This window comes from Myxine glutinosa, chromosome 14 (assembly GCF_964187855.1).
Source record: "Myxine glutinosa chromosome 14, kmMyxGlut1.1, whole genome shotgun sequence".
Classification (NCBI taxonomy): domain Eukaryota; kingdom Metazoa; phylum Chordata; class Myxini; order Myxiniformes; family Myxinidae; genus Myxine; species Myxine glutinosa.
Genome location: NC_136274.1, coordinates 8,716,665 through 8,735,931, shown reverse-complemented (window position 1 = coordinate 8,735,931; position 19,267 = coordinate 8,716,665). Strand labels below are relative to the sequence as shown.

Below are 19,267 nucleotides of genomic sequence, written 5' to 3'. Positions count from 1 at the left end.
ATAAATACTGGACAAGTCGACAGGTGCACGCATATGCAGTTTAAAGGAAATTAAAGAGACTTTGTTGCAATGATTGTTGGTTGAGTTGCTGAGAGGGGAGGGTGGTGGGGGCACAAGGTGGGGAGTGGTGGTGGTGGCTCAAGGAGGGGTGGTGGTGGTGCAAAGAGGAGAGGGGTGATGGTGGCTCAAGGAGGCCGGGAAGGGTGGTGGTGGGAGGGATGCGGAAATGGTACTCTCCCTGGTGTCCTCATGAGCAACAAATGCACAAGGTCCTTCCACTATTCTTCGATGTGAAGGAAAATGCACATTTATTGAACCCATCTCCATTTTGGCCACAAGTACAATCCATTTGACAAAAGGAGAATTGTGCAAACAATGTAAAACCACGTATTGCAATATTTTCGGCTTTTCAATGGTTGAGGAGGTCTAACCACACACAATAACCAAAAACCTCAAGCAAAACAATTTCCACAAGTACGCTTTCCTACCTCAAATGGAGCGATTGCTCGACTTTGTTCAAACCACATTGTAGAAATGGAAAGATACCTGGTTTGTACCGACGTTAACCACACGGGACAATACATGAAATAAATCACTTAACACTTCACTTCTAACTGTGCAGGTTTGGTAGTGGAGACCCAGCTAAGTCTCCTGGTATCCGTTTTCTCATTTTGCAGTCTCTTTCTTTCAAAACAAAAGGAATCAATAATAGTAATAGAACAATAAAAGTACAAGGTGCAAGATCAAAGGAGGAATAGTGGGAAATGATGAATCATATAATAAAATGGCATTGCTAAGGGGGCAACAGCAACAGAAGGCTACGTGGTAGAACGTGCGAACGGAGAGGGGAAGGCATTGGTCAAAGGAGGAGAGGGTAGTGGTGGCACAAGGAGGGGAGGGTCATGGTGGTGCAAGGAGGGGAGGGGTGGTGGTGGCGCAAGAAGTGTTGGGTGGTGGTTGTGGTGCAAGGAGGGGAAGAGTAGTGGTTCCGCAAGGAGGGGAGGGGTGCTTGGAGCACAAGAAGAGATGTGGCAGAGGCGGTGGATCAATAATATAATTGGTAGCGGTGGCAATGCAAGAGATGCAGTAGCGCAAGAAGTGAAGCGGCAGTGCAAGAAGAGAAGCGGTGGTACAAGAAGAGATGTGCCGGTGCAAGGAGAGAAGAGACAGTGCAATAAGAGATTGGCGGTGCAAGAAGAAAATCGGCGGTGCAAGAAGAGATGTGGCGTGCAATAAGAGAAGCGACGGTGCAATAAGAGATGTGGCGGTGCAATAAGGGAAGCGACGGTGCAATAAGAGATGTAGCGGTGCAATAAGAGATGTGGCGGTGCAATAAGAGATGTGGCGGTGCAATAAGAGATGTGGCGGTGCAATAAGAGATGTGGCGGTGCAATAAGAGATGTGGCAGCGCAAGAAGAGATGTGGCAGTGCAAGAAGAGAAGTGGTGGTGTAATAAGAGATGTTGTGGTGTAATAAGAGAAGTGGTGGTGCAAGAAGAGAAGCGGTGGCGCAATAGGAGATGTGGTGGTGCAAGAAGAGAAGAGGCGGTGCAATAATAGATGTGGCGGCAGTGGCCTCATGATGAGGGAATGAACGGCGTTTGCAGCAGTGCAAAGAGGGTAGTGGGTAGCGATGGCGTAATCAAGAACGAAGTGTTGGCTGTGGTACGAGAGGAAAGTGACGGCGACAGCAAGATGAAGCACGTGATGGTGGCAGCATGAGGAGGGAGGTGATGGTGATGGTGCGAGGAGAAATGTAATGGCGGCGGCACCAGAAGGATTTGGATGAGGAGGGAGTGCAGCCCTTGAGCCAGACACCAAAATTTTTGCCACCGGTATCAGTCAGAGGGAGCAAGGCTAACTATGATGTTTAGCAAGGCTAGTGTCCCTAGAGATGGAAAAGTTGTAATAGCAATGTGTAACTCCTGACATTTTCTGTTTTATCACTCAATATACAAAACTACCCCTGAGGTCCCCAGTACACATCCCTATCCCGAAGGTCACCGGTATACAACGCGACCCCGAAGGTCGCCGGTATACAACCCTACCCCAACGGTCACCGGTATACAACCCTACCCCTAAGGTCACCAGTATACAACCCTACCCCTATGGTGGCCGGTATACAACACTACCCCTATGGTGGCCAGTATACAACCCTACCCCTATGGTTGCCAGCATACAACCCTACTCCTATGGTCGCCTGTATACAACCCTACCCCGATGGTCGCCGGTATCCAACCCTACTCCTAAGGTCGCCGGTATCCAACCCTACCCCTAAGGTCGCCGGTATACAACCCTATCCCCTAAGGTCGCCGGTATCCGACCCTACCCCTAAGGTCGCCGGGATGCAACCCTACCCCTAAGGTCACCGGTATACAAACCCCGCCCCCTAAGGTCACCAGCATACAACCCTACCCTTAAGGTCACCAGCATACAACCCTATCCCTAAGGTCGCCGGTATCCGACCCTACCCCTAAGGTCGCCGGGATGCAACCCTACCCCTAAGGTCGCCGGGATGCAACCCTACCCCTAAGGTCGCCGGGATGCAACCCTACCCCTAAGGACGCCGGTATCCAACCCTATCCCCTAATGTTGCCGGTATCCAACCCTATCCCATAAGGTCGCCGGTATCCAACCCTATCCCATAATGTTGCCGGTATCCAACCCTATCCCATAAGGTCGCCGGTATCCAACCCTACCCCTAAGGTCGCCGGTATACAACCCTATCCCCGAAGGTCGCCGGTATCCAACCCTATCCCCTAAGGTTGCCGGTATCCAACCCTATCCCCTAAGGTCGCCGGTATCGAATCCTATCCCCTAAGGTCGCCGGTATCCAACCCTATCCCCTAAGGTCGCCGGTATCGAATCCTATCCCCTAAGGTCGCCGGTATCCAACCCTATCTCCTAAGGTCGCCGGTATCGAATCCTATCCCCTAAGGTCGCCGGTATCGAATCCTATCCCCTAAGGTCGCCGGTATCCAACCCTATCTCCTAAGGTCGCCGGTATCGAATCCTATCCCCTAAGGTCGCCGGTATCCAACCCTATCCCCTAAGGTCGCCGGTATCGAATCCTATCCCCTAAGGTCGCCGGTATCCAACCCGATCCCCTAAGGTCGCCGGTATCCAACCTTATCCCCTAAGGTCGCCGGTATCCAACCCTACCCCTAAGGTCGCCGGTATACAACCCTATCCCCTAAGGTCGCCGGTATCTAACCCTATCCCCTAAGTTCGCCGGTATCGAATCCTATCCCCTAAGGTCGTCGTTATCCAACCCTATCCCCTAAGGTCGCCGGTATCCAACCCTATCCCCTAAGGTCGCCGGTATCCAACCCTACCCACCCCTAAGGTCGCCGTTATCCAACCCTATCCCCTAAGGTCGCCGGTATCCAACCCTATCCCCTAAGGTCGCCGGTATCCAACCCTACCCACCCCTAAGGTCGCCGGTATACAACCCTATCCCCTAAGGTCGCCGGTATCCAACCCTATCCCCTAAGGTCGCCGGTATCCAACCCTACCCACCCCTAAGGTCGCCGGTATCCAACCCTATCCCCTAAGGTCGCCGGTATCCAACCCGACCCACCCCTAAGGTCGCCGGTATCCAACCCTATCCCCTAAGGTCGCCGGTATCCAACCTTATCCCCTAAGGTCGCCGGTATCCAACCCTACCCCTAAGGTCGCCGGTATACAACCCTATCCCCTAAGGTTGCCGGTATCCAACCCTATCCCCTAAGTTCGCCGGTATCGAATCCTATCCCCTAAGGTCGCCGTTATCCAACCCTATCCCCTAAGGTCGCCGGTATCCAACCCTATCCCCTAAGGTCGCCGGTATCCAACCCTACCCACCCCTAAGGTCGCCGTTATCCAACCCTATCCCCTAAGGTCGCCGGTATCCAACCCTATCCCCTGAGGTCGCCGGTATCCAACCCTACCCACCCCTAAGGTCGCCGTTATCCAACCCTATCCCCTAAGGTCGCCGGTATCCAACCCTATCCCCTAAGGTCGCCGGTATCCAACCCTACCCACCCCTAAGGTCGCCGGTATACAACCCTATCCCCTAAGGTCGCCGGTATCCAACCCTATTCCCTAGGGTCGCCGGTATCCAACCCTATCCCCTAAGGTCGCCGGTATCCGACCCTACCCCTAAGGTCGCCGGTATACAACCCTATCCCCTAAGGTCGCCGGTATCCGACCCTACCCCTAAGGTCACAGGTTGCAGATGTTTCATCCAAAATGTATCTTTGGGTCATTGTCAGTTTGTGGTGTATAAAGAACGTATACAAGTATTTTCAAAGCTTTGTATCTTGTTGGCAAGGATGTTGCATTCCTCATACAATATAATGGTATAAAAATTGTGCACCAGTGATAAATATCAGGACCACAATGAACTTTCAAATGTGACAGAAATAATCACCCAAAGCCGCTCAAAATAAGGTTTTTTTCTATCATATAGTTTTACATTTAATTATTTAAAGACATCATGCACCCAAATAACATCATTCATCAATCATTTGTCCCAGGAGCACATTCCCAACATTTTATACTATTTTATCTGACATATGGACCATTTTATACGCTGATCCTCAAATACGATTCTTATCAATTTTGCGACTGAAATTGGAATGCGACGCTCTTGGCAATATTGATTCAAATTATTTGAAACTTTGGTGATCCAATAACTCTTTGGACTAGTTAGTTATCATATGCTACACAAAGGAAGTAATTCCGACCACAATATTATGCTACATTGGTGCTGTGACGGGTATTCCCAGAAAATGACAATCAATCTCCACTGGACAATCAGGGTGTCACCTGGGCAAAGTATGCTGGTAAATATCGGGCATAGTTCACTTTGTCATAGGTGAAACACCAAGGGATCATGGATTGTAGGGCTGAGAGATGTAATTGCCAGTTCCCTTCTCGGGAAGCACGCAGCAGGGGCAAGCAAGATCGTTTTTCGATAATATCCACGTATGACATCCAGAATGCTGACAAATCTCCATTGTCATGACGAAGATGCTCCAATAATTCTTTCCAAAGAGCATGCAGCCCTCTACAAGTCGTGTCTTCCAACAGAGTATTGGAGTTCCAGTTGTGCAGATCTATGACGGTGTCATTCATTTTTTTTTTCCGAAGAACGACGTTACAGTACCAGTACTGTCCTGTCTATTGTTACTCCCGCCAGGGAGTAACGCATTCGCTCGTGTCCGTCCGTGTGTGTGTGTGTGTGTTCATGTGTTTGTGAACAAGTTATCTGAAAAGTTCTGAACGGATTTGGATGAAAGTTGGTGGGATGATTGCCCTTGGGATTTTTTTATTATTATTATTTTTTTGTATACAGAATCGAGGCTCGTGAAGGAGCTAACATTTATCAAAGAAACAAATCAAACAAACAAGCAAGCAAGCAAACAAAGTATATAAAAAGGGGAGCGGTCGACAAGATGGGGAGAGAAGGGGAGGAAGCACACAAACACAACATTTGAGAGCAGGGACATCGGGAGATGTGTGGGAGGGAGAGGGCCTGGGGGGAGGCAGGATAGGTATGAAACACAAGGACACCAAGGACTTCCAGGAAAGAAGACAAAAGTCACCTCAAAAAAGTGGATTTGGGGTGAAATTAGCGGGGGTAGAAAAGATCAAGGTTTTGGATTGGGGAAGATAAGAGATGGCGGTGAACAGCCGTTTTAAAGACCTGGAGGGAGGAGTGGGATTGAAGAGAGTGAGGGAGTTTGTTCCAGAGGCAGGAGAAAAGAGGAATGAAGGAGTGAAGGTGAGCAGAGAGTCTTGATTTTGGCAGTTTAACCATAAGAGGGTTGCAGGCAGATCTTGTGCGACCTGTAGGAATATTTGCGGGACAGAGCCCAGAGAGAGCTGGGGGAGCAAGGCCGGAGAGGAGTCGGTAGAAGACGGAAAGACCACCAACCTGTCTGCGGTGAGTAAGTGAAAGGCCCTCGGAGATAGCGTCATCGCGGGAGATTCCAATGATTCTGAACGCTTTGGTTTCAACAGCGTGAAGACGAGCTAGGTGTGAGGCAGGAGCACCAGCCCAGATGGGAGAGCAGTATTCCATTGAGCTGCGGATGAAAGCCTTGTATGTGGTGAGGAGCTCAGGCGTGCCAAGGAAGGACTTCGCACGATGGAGGATGCCCAGTCAGCGACTGGCTTTGGAGGCCAGCTTGGAAATGTGGTTTTCCCAGGAAAGATCATGGCAGATAGTGAGACCCAAAAGCTTGAGTGACAGAACTTCTTGGAGAGGATTATTCAGAAAGTAGATGGGAGGGTTGTCCAATCGGTCTTTTCGGAGAGACATCGTAAGAGTGTGAGATTTGTCAGGATTGAAAGACATGTTCCACTTGTTTGCCCAGTCTGTGATTTTGTCCAGGTCTGCAGAGAGTGAGGAGGCTGCAGACTGCCGATCTAAGGGATGAGGAATGGAGCGGCAGAGAGTGGAGTCATCAGCAAAGAGATAGAGAGGATTTTCAAGAGAGTCAGAGAGATCATTGATGAAGACCACAAAAAACACAGGGCCCAGAACACTGCCTTGGGGAACTCCAGCCTGAACAGGAAGAGGAGATGAGAGAAACCCATTCAGGGCCACACGTTGACTACGACGAGAGAGGAAGTCCGCCAGCCATGCGTGGAGATTTCCATGGATACCAAAGGAGGAGAGTTTGGTGAGCAGAGCGGGGTGCCAGACCGTATCGAAGGCACGTGATATGTCGAGGGAGACAGCTCTAATTTCCTGTTTGGCATTGAGGACCTCCATCCATTGTTGAGACAGCAGAAGCAGCATGTCCAGAGTAGAGTGACCTGGTCTGAAATCAAATTGATGATCAGAGATAATGCCATTGGAGAAGAGGAAAGATTTCATATCCGAAGCAATGATGGATTCCATGACTTTGCTGATAATTGGGAGAAGGCTGATTGGTCTGTAGTTGCTAGGATCTGTTTTTGCACCTTTTTTGTGCAAAGCGGTGATGTTGGCTGATTTCCAAGTAGATGGCAGTTGACCTTGAGCAAAAGAGAGGGTGAAGAGAACAGAGAGAGGGAGTGAAAGAGCAGAAGAACAGGATTTTAGGACCCGTGGGCTGATGCCGTCAGGTCCAGTTGCAGAATCAGAGTCGAGGGTTGACAGAAACTTTTCCACCTTGTCAGGAGGAAAGGACACGGAGTCCAGGAGCAGCTGGGTACGACTGGGTACGGTGGGTACAGAGAGGGATGGGTTTGGGACACAAGATTTGGAGGCAAACACAGAGTTGAGGCATTCAGCTTTTTCACGTGTGGAGTCAGCTGTGTAGCCGTTTGAGGTAAGGGAGGGGATGGAGGGGGAACAAACACCAGAAACAGATTTGACCAGACGCCACCAGGATTTGGAAGAGGGAGACAGATAAGAGAGTTCGGTCCTGAGAACGGAGAGATATTGTTTCCTGGCTCTCCTGAGGGTGGACACGCACTTGTTTCGGGCTTTGTGAAAGGAAATGAGATTTCCTTCCGTTGGATTTGCTTTCCAGGAGACTAAGGCAAGTTGTTTCTGGGCAACAGCCTCACCACAAGATTCCATGTACCATGGACGGGAGGAAGGGTATGACAACTGAAGACGAGATGGGATAAATCTGTGCATGAGAGAGAGCAATTTACTTTGGAAGAATTCCCAGGATGAGTTGATGCCAGAGGTGGTAGAGATGGGAGACCAGTCCAGATGATTGATGGCTGCTTGAAGACCGTGCCAGTTGGCCTGAGTGAAATGCCAGACTCGTCGACGCTGAGCAGGCTCCCTGAGAATGGTCAGAGAGATGTCCACTTTAACAAGCACATGATCAGATGATCCGATTGGAGCAGAAGAAGAGCAGCAGACATTTTAAATTGATATATTGAGATAAGGAAGAATTGATTCGTTTTTGGTGAAGCTCAGGATATTATTCCGGATCCAGGAAAAAATTTTGGGAATTTTTTTTTCTGTTTTACTGCATTAAAGCTTTTATTCTTATTCTAAAATGATGTTTTTCTCCTCTAATTCCGAGATATATCAAAATAAATTCTCTGACAGTTTGGGCCTACTTTCTTTTTCATTTATTGTTTTGGGGAGAGGGGATGTTAAACAAAACGTATTATTCCAACTTGACCCACGGCGGTAGTATGCGCTCTACTGAGTGGCGCTCTCGTTCATACATACACTTGTGCATGCGGACTGCTCGATTAAACATGTTGCCTTCCGGAACTCTATTTATTTAACCTTCTGTGATGATATTTGCTTCCATGCACAAGTCCCGCAGGCCAGCATCTGGAATCGTGCACCTAGGATTGACATTACGTTGCAAATTGTGTGGAATGTGCCCAAGCGAAGGATGATTTTGTCATACATGTCTGTGTGTTTCCAGACTATCTCGGTGGCTTGAGCATACAGAAGCTGGTCCATGACCACGACTATGTCCTGTAACTTCAGTGTCTGTCTCACAAGTTCCGACTGTTTTAAGATTTCTGAAATGGTAGACATCTCTGTAGCTGGAGCATCTACTGTGGGAACGTAGGCAACGATATCTTGTGAAACGATGATGGAGCCGCTAGTAGTGATGTTGAACCCTGTCCAACTTGGTATTTTCTGTGTTGCTGTGTCCGCCTGCCTGTCAACTATCCAGAGAAGATTTTTCTTGAGCAACTTCCCTTGCTTCATCATATGCTCCTAAAGATGTTGTGGCTGTTTGCAGCGGATGTGGCCCAACACGCTCACCAGAAGTATACCGGGTGAATACCCATTTTTGGGTGCATGATGTCTTCAGATTAATTAAATGTATATTGAGTGATAAAACAGAGAAGAACCTACATACTGCTATCACACATTTTCCATCTCGAGGGACCCTGACCTTGCTAAAAAATCAGAGTTACCCTCGCTCCCTCTGACCGATAGACCAACCCCATTGGCTCCTAGCCGAGTGGAGGCGATTACAAGTTAGACGTGGTAGGAAGTGGTGCGGGGAGTGAGTGTACTCACTGGCAGAGAGAAAGGATGAATCAGTGGTGGAAAGGAAAAGGTGATGTGCTGAAAATGTACAGGGAAAAAATAAATAAATGTATTCGTTCAAAGTCACATTTTTTCGATAGGGTTCCATGCAAAGTATTGACATGGGCATTGAGGAAGTTAGGAGTGGAGGAATGGTTGATCAGAGTAGTGATGGCAATGTACAAAAGAGCGCGCACAGCTGTAAGGACGAAGGACGGGAACAGTGGTGGGTTTGAGGTGAAGGTGGGAGTGCATCAGGGGTCGGTACTAAGTCCACTACTATTTGTAGCTGTGATGGAGGTGCTGGCTCAGAACGTAAAGGAGGGTTTACCGTGGGAGTTGTTGTATGCAGATGATCTGGTGTTGATTGCGGAAAGTATGGATGGACTGAAGGAAAAGATGAACAAGTGGAAGGAATGTATGGAGACAAAAGGTCTGAAGGTGAATATCGGAAAGACGAAGGTGATGGCAAGTGGTAAAGCATGTGGTGAGGTGGAAAGAACTGGGAAGTGGCCGTGTGCTGTGTGCAGGAAGGGTGTCGGAGTGAACTCCATTCAATGTACAATGTGCGCTGAGTGGGTTCATCAAAAATGTAGTGGTCTGAGAGGGTCATTTACCAGTGTGGCAGCTACATTCAAATGTAAGGTGTGCACAGAGGGAGCTGCAGATGGAGGAAATGTTGAGTTGGATCTTGGAGACGGCGTGAAGCTGGAAGGTGTGAAAACATTTTGCTACCTCGGAGACATTCTGAATGGAGAAGGTGGATCAGACTCGGCAACGGTTGCTCGAGTGAGATGTGCATGGAAGAAGTTTCGGGAACTGAGTGGCGTGCTGATGAGGAGGGGAGTGTCGCTGAAGCTGAAGGGAAAGGTGTATGCTGCATGTGTGAGAAGTGTTATGATTTATGGGAGCGAGACATGGGTAATGAACGTAGAGCAGCAACGAAGGCTGGAAAGGGTGGAAATGCGAATGGTTCGATGGATGTGCGGAGTATCGTTGAGAGAGAGGAAGACAAATGATGAATTGCGAAAGATGATGGGAATATTGCCTGTGATTGATGCTGTGAAGAGGAACAGGTTGAGATGGTTTGGTCACGTGTTGAGGAAGGATGAAAGTGACTGGTTGAGAAGAGTGATGGAAATGAATGTAGAAGGAAGTAGAGGACGGGGAAGACCGAGAAAGACTTGGCTAAAGATGGTGGAAGAAGAAATGCGGGCAAGGGGGTTAACAAGGAGAGATGCAGAAAATAGGGCAAAATGGAGAAGATTGTCATGGGGACCGCAAGGCTAACCCCCGCTCTAGCAGGGAAAATGGCCTTAAAATGCATGTTGTTGTGTTGTTGTTCAAAGTCAGAGCGTCACATCTCAGGGGCTTCAATTCAAAACATTATTTCTCCATCAAGAGTGAAGTTACTGGCAACAGGTACCTGATCGTAGAGGAATTGATAATTAAAGCAAACTAGATACACATCCAAAGGAATAAAACAACCTTATTTTGTCAAAATGACGCATATATTCAGGCCAGGTATGTCGACACTCTAACTATTCAAACAAGTATCTCGGGTCCATTTGTCATCTCGCTCTCCTGAGAGGACACCTTCACAGGATCTGTACCGAGGAATCATTCACGATCAAAGAAACTACACGACACCCACCCACTTCCCTCTACAGTTACTCATACCTCTACCAGTCTCAAAATAGCAGCTTCTTCTTTCATCAAATGATTTTGCCAAATTGACAATTCACCAAATACTTCTTCACCACTCCACGAACCTAGATTTCTATTTAAAAAATAAAGCCGAGTGGTATACCAATGCATTGGATAAGGTGTCGTCACCAACAAAATCGACCGTTCAATCCAGGTTGCTTTAATGAAACAAGGATATATTTGTTTCATTAAAAGCCAGGGTCCCTAGGATGGGTGGGGTACATGATATAGAATATAGATACCGGATATGATTTGGACATTCCACCGATCCTTGCCTCCTCCAATCTCACTCACCCTCACACTTCAGGTTTCCTGCTCCAAGTCACTTCTTCTGAACGACTCTTCCATACCACGAATTGAGATAACTCCCTTATACCGGTACATACATCATTCACCGATCTATGTACTTATTTTCCTCAATAACTCAATTGACCAAATGTAAAGGTATTCAAATGAAATCAAAATAAACAAGAAAGAGCAATGAGAGACCGCAGACCCTCGCCAGGACGTGTTTGTGTGGTGTATTTTGTGTGGTGTTTATTAGCTGCTGTATTTGTGTGGTTTATTGATTAGATTTATGTTCAATCCAATATGGCTGCCAAACCACGTGACTGATGGCGTCATCAATTTAATTTTCCCATACAAATTTGGTGTAGATCATACTCAAGAAATTTCAAAACTGATTGGATCAAGCGTTCGACTTGTCTAATTATGACTTCATAACGAAGATATCGATGACATCATCATGAATACATGTTATTCCCCATGGGGAGTACTTAACAACGAGCCAATTTCATTTTATTCCACAAACTCACCTTCATTCCACCCCTCCTCTATCGTTCTCAAATGGATCTCTGACTTGAAAATCACAATAAACCCTGTTTGTTATACATGTTCATTTTTCATTAATCATCCACTTTCTAAACTCCCTCCTCACCCCTCCCCTCCTAAACTCCTCCCTCACCCCTCCCCTCCTAAAATCCCCAATCACCCCTCCCCTCCTAAACTCCCCCCTCACCCATCCCCTTCAAAACTCCTCCCTCACCCCTCCCCTTCAAGACTCCCCACCCCCCCCCCCCACCACTCCCCTTCAAATCTCCCCACTACCACCTCCTCCTCAAAGCTGCCTCCTCCCCACTTCTGCTCCCTTCCATCACATACCTCCACCTTCTCCAACCTTCCACGATGCTCTGCCCCCACCCCCCTCAAACAACACCTCACTTTGCCTCTTACCATCACCATCAAACCTTTTGTCCTACCCATCCTTTGTCCTTCCCTTTCTCCTAACTCTTCTACAATCTCTGACACACTATCAACAGCTCTCCCTACCTCCCCCTCTCACCCCTCATCTGACCCTACCCCTCCCCTCCCCTGTCATGTACCCGATGCTCCCCCTCCCTCTTCCTTAACGGTGTGGACCTCAAACATCCAGGGCCTTCGCTTAAAACCTGATTGATCTCTCCATACAAGTTGCTTCTGACAAACCAGACGTAATCTGCTTAACAGAAACTTTCCTCCTTCAAGATGCATGTGATTCTTTAATATCTCTTCCTGGTTACTCCCTCCTCCGGTATGATAGACCTGAGCCTCGTCCTGGTGGTGGGGTGGCTATCTTTATCAAAAACTCTCTTCCTCACTCTCCTTGCACTGCCACCCCACCCCCAGGAGTACCTCTGGCTACGGCTTCCTCTACGCTCCCAACTTTTGTTCATATGTGTTCTGTACCATCCTCCAAACAGTGATGACTCCATTTACATCTCCCTGTCTGACAACATTGACCAACTTCTATCCACTCATCCCAACTCTCTCTTCATCATATGTGGCGACTTCAACTGTCATCATTCCAGCTGGCTGGGTGTAGGTTCCTCTCTCACCAGCCATGGCACCTCAGCAAAGGACTTCTGCGACTCACTGGGACTGACACATTGTCAACTTCCCGACCCGGATCTCAGTCAATGGAGTATTGGAGTATATTTTCTTCTCGACTTGGTTATGACTAACTTCCCTGCAAATGTCTGCTACTCTTCTTCTGCTCCAATCGGTTCTTCTGATAATTTCCTTCTTAAAGTGGATATCTCTCTGGCCATTCTCAGAGACCCTCCCCTTCGCAGAGACCCTTTCTCAGAGACCCTTCCCCCCCCCCCCTTCCCACGCCTCCTCCCCCCAGGCCCTCTCCCTCCCGTGCTTCTCCCTGCTCTCAGGTGTTGTGTTTGTGTGCTTCCCCTCCTCTCCCCATCTTGTCTTCCGCTCCCTCTTTTTGTATGTTTTGTTTGTCTGGTTGATTTGTTTGTGGAATAAATGTTAGCTCTTTCACGAGCCTCGATTCAGTATACATTAAAAAAAAAAAAAAAAAAAACCCTCCTCAACGCCGACGAGTCTGGCATTTCACTCAGGCCGACTGGCACGGTCTTCAAGCAGCCATCAATCATCTGGACTGGTCTCCCATCTCTACCGCCTCTGACATCAACTCTTCCTGGGAATTATTCCAAAGTAAACTGCGCTCTCTCATGTACAGATTTATCCCATCTCGTCTTCAGTTGTCGTACCCTTCCTCCCGTCCTTGGTACAATGAAGCTTGTGGTGAGGCAGTTGCCATGAAGCAACTTGCCTTCACCTCTTGGAAGGCTAATCCAAATGAAGGAAATCTCAGTTCCTTTCATAAAGCTCGGAACACGTGTGTGTCTACCCTCAGCAGAGCCAGGCAACACGACCTCTCCACTCTCAAGACTGAACTCTGAAACCTGTCTCCCTCCTCCAAATCTTGGTGGCGTCTGATCAAATCTGTTTCTGGTGTTTGTTCCCCTTGCATCCCCTCCCTTACCTCAAATGGATACACAGCTGACACCGCAAGTGAAAAAGCTGAATGCCTCAACTCTGTGTTTGCCTCTAAATCTTGTGTCCCAAACCCGTCTCTCTCTGTTCCCAACTTACTCAGTCGAACCCAGCTGCTCCTGGACTCTGTGTCCTTCTCTCCTGATAAGATGGAGAAGTTTTTGTTAAACCTCGACTCTGATTCTGCAACTGAACCAGACAGCATCAGCCCACAGGTCCTAAAATCCTGCTTTGCCGCTCTATATCACCCTCTCTCTGTTCTCTTCATCCTCTCTTTTGCTGAAGGTTATCTGCCGTCAGCTTGGAAATCAGCCAACATTACAGCTTTACACAAAAAAGGTGCAAAAACAGATCCTTGCAACTACAGACCAATCAGCCTGATCCCAATTATCAGCAAAGTCATGGAATCCATCATTGCTTCGGATATCAAAGACGTCCTCTTCTCCAATGGCTTGATCTCTGATCATCAATTTGGATTCAGACCAGGTCATTCTTCTCTGGACATGCTGCTTCTGCTGTCTCAAAAATGGATGGAGGTCCTCAATGCCAAACAGGAAATCAGAGCTGTCTCCCTTGACATATGACGTGCCTTCGATAGTCTGGCACCCCGCTCTGCTCACCAAACGATCCTCCTATGTTATCCATAGAAATCTCCACGCATGGCTTGCGGACTTTCTCTCTGGTCGTAGTCAACGTGTGGCCTTGAATGGATTTCTCTAATCTCCAAATCCTGTCCAGGCTGGAATTCCTCAAGGCGGTGTTCTGGGCCCTGTGTTTTTTCTGGTCTGATTCTGGGCCCTGTCTTCATCAATGGTGACCGAATCTCTGGAAAATCCTCTATCTCTTTGCTGATAACTCCACTCTCTGCCGCTCCATTCCTCATCCCTCAGATCGGCAGTCTGCAGCCTCCTCACTCTGTACAGACGACTGGTCAAACAAGTGGAACATGTCTTTCAATCCTGACAAATCTCACACTCTTACGATCTCTCTCCGAAAAGACCGACTGGACAACCCTCCCATCTACTTTCTCAACAATCCTCTCCAAGAAGTTCTGTCACTCAAACTTTTGAGTCACTATCTGCCATGATCTTTCCTGGGAAAACCACATTTCAAAGCTCGCCTCCAAAGCCAGTCGCCGACTGGGCATCCTCCGTCTTGCAAAGTCCTTCCTTGGCACACCTGAGCTCTTCACCACATACAAGGCTTTCATCCACAGCTCAATGGAATACTGCTCTCCCCTCTGGGCTGGTGCACCTGTCTCACACCTAGCTCGGCTCCACGCTGTTGAAACCAAAGCTTTCAGAATCATTGGAATCTCCCACAATGAAGCTGATTGTGAGGGCCTTTCACTCACTCACCGCAGGCAGGTAGGCGGTCTTTCTGTCTTCGACCGACTCGTATCCGGCCTAGCTCCCCCAGCTTTGTCTGTGATCTGTCCCCCAAATATTCCTGCAGGTCGCACAAGATCTGCCAGCAACCCTCTCATGGTGAAACTGCCAAATTCAAGACTCTCTGCTCACCTTCACTCTTTCATTCCTCTTTTCTCCTGCCTCTGGAACAAACTCCCTCAATCTCTTCAATCCAACTCCTCCCTCCAGGTCTTTAAAACAGCTGTTCACCACCATCTCTTATCTTCCCCCATCCAAAACCTTGATCTTTTCTACCCTCGCTAATTCACCCCAGATCCACTTTTTTGAAATACCAACTTCTTTCCTGGAAGTCCTTGCAGTGTCCATGTGTTTTATACCTCTCCCACCCACCCCTTCCCATGCCTCCTCCCCTCAATCCCTCTCCCTCCCAGAGATCTCCTGATGTCCCTGCTCTCAAATGTTGTGCTTGTGTGCTTCCCCCTCAGTCCCCATCTTGTCTACTGCTCCCCTTATTATATGTTTTATGTCGGGGCTTTTTTTTTTTTTGTGATTAATGTTAGCTCTTTCACGAGCCTCGATCTTGCAAACAAACAAAAAAATAAAAAATAAAAAAAAACTTCCATCTTGATCACCTTATGGGCCGACAGGACAGCTCAGAGGTGGTGACTCACCTTTGAGATGCCTAGTTTGGAGTTGCTTCCTGCCCCGGATGTACACCTACGGCCTGCCGATTCGCAGACAGGTTGTTGCATCAATTTGGACACAGTACTTTAGAGGAGGGATGTTAAGCCTACCATCTTATCTGCTCGCTATTGTTTGTGGATATTAAAGAATTAAAGATCCCATGGTACCTTTTGAAAGTGTACACCATGATACGTCAGTTAACCTTGCCAAATCAGGTATTCCTGCTCTGACCGCTGCGAGCTGCCGAGTACGAAGCTGTAAAGGGATAAACACAACCATATGAATGTTAATGACCGATTGCGGGCACCTTGACCCCAACATGGCGATGGAACAAGACAATTAACCTCACGATGCAGTTGGAACATGATAGAGCGAGTGGCTTACCAGCTTCTGAAAAAGATCTCCCACACATTGGCTGTGAATCCATTGCTGTACTCGAGGCTGTAATGCTTGGTAGAACTCACGGTGCACCTGATAAAGTTCAGGCACCCGGAAGAAAATTATGTCCACCTGCTGCACGCTGATCACGGGTTGGGACGTTGTAGCCGCCGCTCTCAATGGCTTCATTGGCTGGAGGTGAGCAGGGAGTTTGGTTCAGAAGTTTGCTTATGAAAACAGCTCCCTCATCTAACAAATATAATCAACACAAAAATAATAAAGGTAATTGCAAAGTACAAAGCAAAGTGGGAGTTGTGAAACCACCTAAAGCTTAAAACTCAGCACCTTGTTCCATTCCACCACAAAAAGGTTCCTTGTTCTTCACAAACTGAAAACATCCAAACAAATCTACTGCTGTAAATCGATACCTGTCTCATCTGATGGTTTAAATTAAATACACATGGGGGCCTTTGTTGCTTTAATACTGAGAAATAAAATAAATACTTACTGGAACCCCATCGTGGCCGAATATCACCCCCACATTGCTGTCACAAGCTCAGAGTCGAGTTAAATATCAGAAGGTAACTTGAAAGTAGTTGTTTTATGAGAGGGAAGTTCAGGTCGCGATGAAAAATATTTAACTAGAACGGCGCTGGTTGACGGAGCATACCTCCATAAGGCTGAACGGTTTACCTGTTGTATCCCACCGATAGGCCAGATCTGGATCTAGACCTGAACCAAAATCTAATTTGCTTGTTCTTGTCGTCTAACCAACTCGTCCACCAACTTTTGTCAAAACTCGTCCATAACTTTTTGAAATAGCATGTTATATATATATATATATATATCGCTTTTCACCCTATCTCTCAATGGTGAAGAATCACTTAGAAATTAAATAATTCTCGTATCTGAATCCATATTCATATCTTCACCAAAATCTAATCATTTCGTCCTGGTCACACACCCATCCTCTCCACCAAATTTCGTCCAAATCCATCCATACCATTTTGAGATATCCCGCTATGTATCGTTTTTGGCCCGATCTCTCAATGGTGAAGAATCACTTTTTTTTCTTTTTTTTTGTATACAAGATCGAGGCTCGTGAAAGAGCGAACATTAATCACACAGAAAGACAAACCGACACATAAAACATATAACATCGGGAGCGGTAGACAAGATGGGGAGAGAGGGGGAAGGACACAAACACAACATTTGAGAGCAGGGACCGAGAGACATGGAGACATCGAGAGATCTGTGAGAGGGAGAGGGCTTTGGGGGGGGGGCATGGGAAGGGGGCGGTGGGAGAGGTATAAAACATATGGACACTGCCAGGACTTCCAGGAAAGAAGTTGGAATTTCAAACAAGGTGGATCTGGGGTGAATTAGCGGGGGTAGAAAAGATCAAGGTTTTGGATGGGGGAAGATAAGAGATGGTGGTGAACAGCTGTTTTAAAGACCTGGAGGGAGGAGTGGGATTGAAGGGAGTGAGGGAGTTTGTTCCAGAGGCGGGAGAAAAGAGGAATGAAAGAGTGAAGGTGAGCAGAGAGCCGAGATTTCAGCAGTTTAACCATCAGAGGGTTGCTGGCAGATCTTGTGCGACCTGTAGGAATATTTGGGGGACAGAGCACAGAGAGAGCTGGGGGTGCAAGGCCGGAGAGGAGTCGGTAGAAGACAGAAAGACCACCTACCTGCCTGCGGTGAGTGAGTGAAAGGCCCTCAGAGATAGCTTCATCGCGGGAGATTCCAATAATTCTGAAAGCTTTGGTTTCAACAGCGTGAAGCCGAGCTAGGTGTGAGGCAGGAGCACCGGCCCATAGGGGAGAACAGTATTCCATTGAGCTGCGGATGAAAGCCTTGTATGTGGTGAGGAGCTCAGGTGTGCCGAGGAAGGACTTCGCACGACGGAGGATGCCCAGTCGGCGACTGGCTTTGGAGGCCAGCTTGTAAATGTGGTTTTCCCAAGAAAGATCATGGCAGATAGTGAGACCCAAAAGCTTGAGCGACAGAACTTCTTGGAGAGGATTGTTGAGAAAGTAGATGGGAGGGTTGTCCAATGTCCAGTCGATCTTTTCGGAAAGACATAGTAAGAGTGTGAGATTTGTCAGGATTGAAAGACATGTTCCACTTGTTTGACCAGTCTGTGATTTTGTCCAAGTCTTCAGAGAGTGAGGAGGCTGCAGACTGCCGATCTGAGGGAAGAGGAATGGAGCGGCAGAGAGTGGAGTCATCAGCAAAGAGATAGAGAGGATTTTCAAGAGAGTCAGAGAGATCATTGATGAAGACCAGAAAAAGCACGGGGCCCAGAACACTGCCTTGGGGAACTCCAGCCTGAACAGGAAGAGGAGATGAGAGAAACCCATTCAGGGCCACACGTTGACGACGACTAGAGAGGAAGTCCGCCAGCCATGCGTGGAGATTTCCATGGATACCAAAGGAGGAGAGTTTGGTGAGCAGAGCGGGGTGCCAGACCGTGTCGAAGGCACGTGATATGTCGAGGGAGACAGCTCTAATTTCCTGTTTGGCATTGAGGACCTCCATCCATTGTTGAGACAGCAGAAGCAGCATGTCCAGAGTAGAGTGACCTGGTCTGAAACCAAATTTATGATCAGAGATCAAGCCATTGGAGAAGAGGAAAGATTTCATATCCGAAGCAATGATGGATTCCATGACTTTGCTGATAATTGGGAGAAGGCTGATTGGTCTGTAGTTGCTAGGATCTGTTTTTGCACCTTTTTGTGCAAAGCGGTGATGTTGGCTGATTTCCAAGCAGATGGCAGTTGACCTTGAGCAAAAGAGATGGTGAAGAGAACAGAGAGAGGGTGAGATAGAGCAGCAGAGCAGGATTTTAGGACCCGTGGGCTGATGCCGTCGGGTCCAGTTGCAGAATCAGAGTCGAGGGTTGACAGAAACTTTTCCACCTTGTCAGGAGGAAAGGACACGGAGTCCAGGAGCAGCAGGGTACGACTGGGTATGGTGGGTACAGAGAGGGATGGGTTTGGGACACAAGATTTAGAGGCAAGCACAGAGTTGAGGCATTCAGCTTTTTCACGTGCGGAGTCAGCTGTGTCGCCGTTTGAGGTAAGGGAGGGGATGGAGGGGGAACAAACACCAGAAACGGATTTGACCAGACGCCACCAGGATTTGGAAGAGGGAGACAGATAAGAGAGTTCGGTCTTGAGAACGGAGAGATATTGTTTCCTGGCTCTCCTGAGGGTGGACACACACTTGTTTCGGGCTTTGTGAAAGGAAATGAGATTTCCTTCCGTTGGATTTGCTTTCCAGGAGACGAAGGCAAGTTGTTT

At 47.9% G+C, this 19,267-nt stretch overlaps 1 protein-coding gene across 2 annotated transcripts in view; it reads right to left on the bottom strand.

The window, feature by feature from the left end:
- The window catches only part of LOC137439411 (active breakpoint cluster region-related protein), a 258,208-nt gene that overhangs the window by 85,619 nt on the left and 153,322 nt on the right, over window positions 1-19,267 (bottom strand). For both annotated transcript variants that reach the window (XM_078768302.1, XM_068135138.2), the window contains exon 4: window positions 15,972-16,157. In XM_078768302.1, the coding sequence (XP_078624428.1) occupies window positions 15,972-16,157 (186 nt within the window). The remainder of the gene's footprint in view (window positions 1-15,971; window positions 16,158-19,267) is intronic.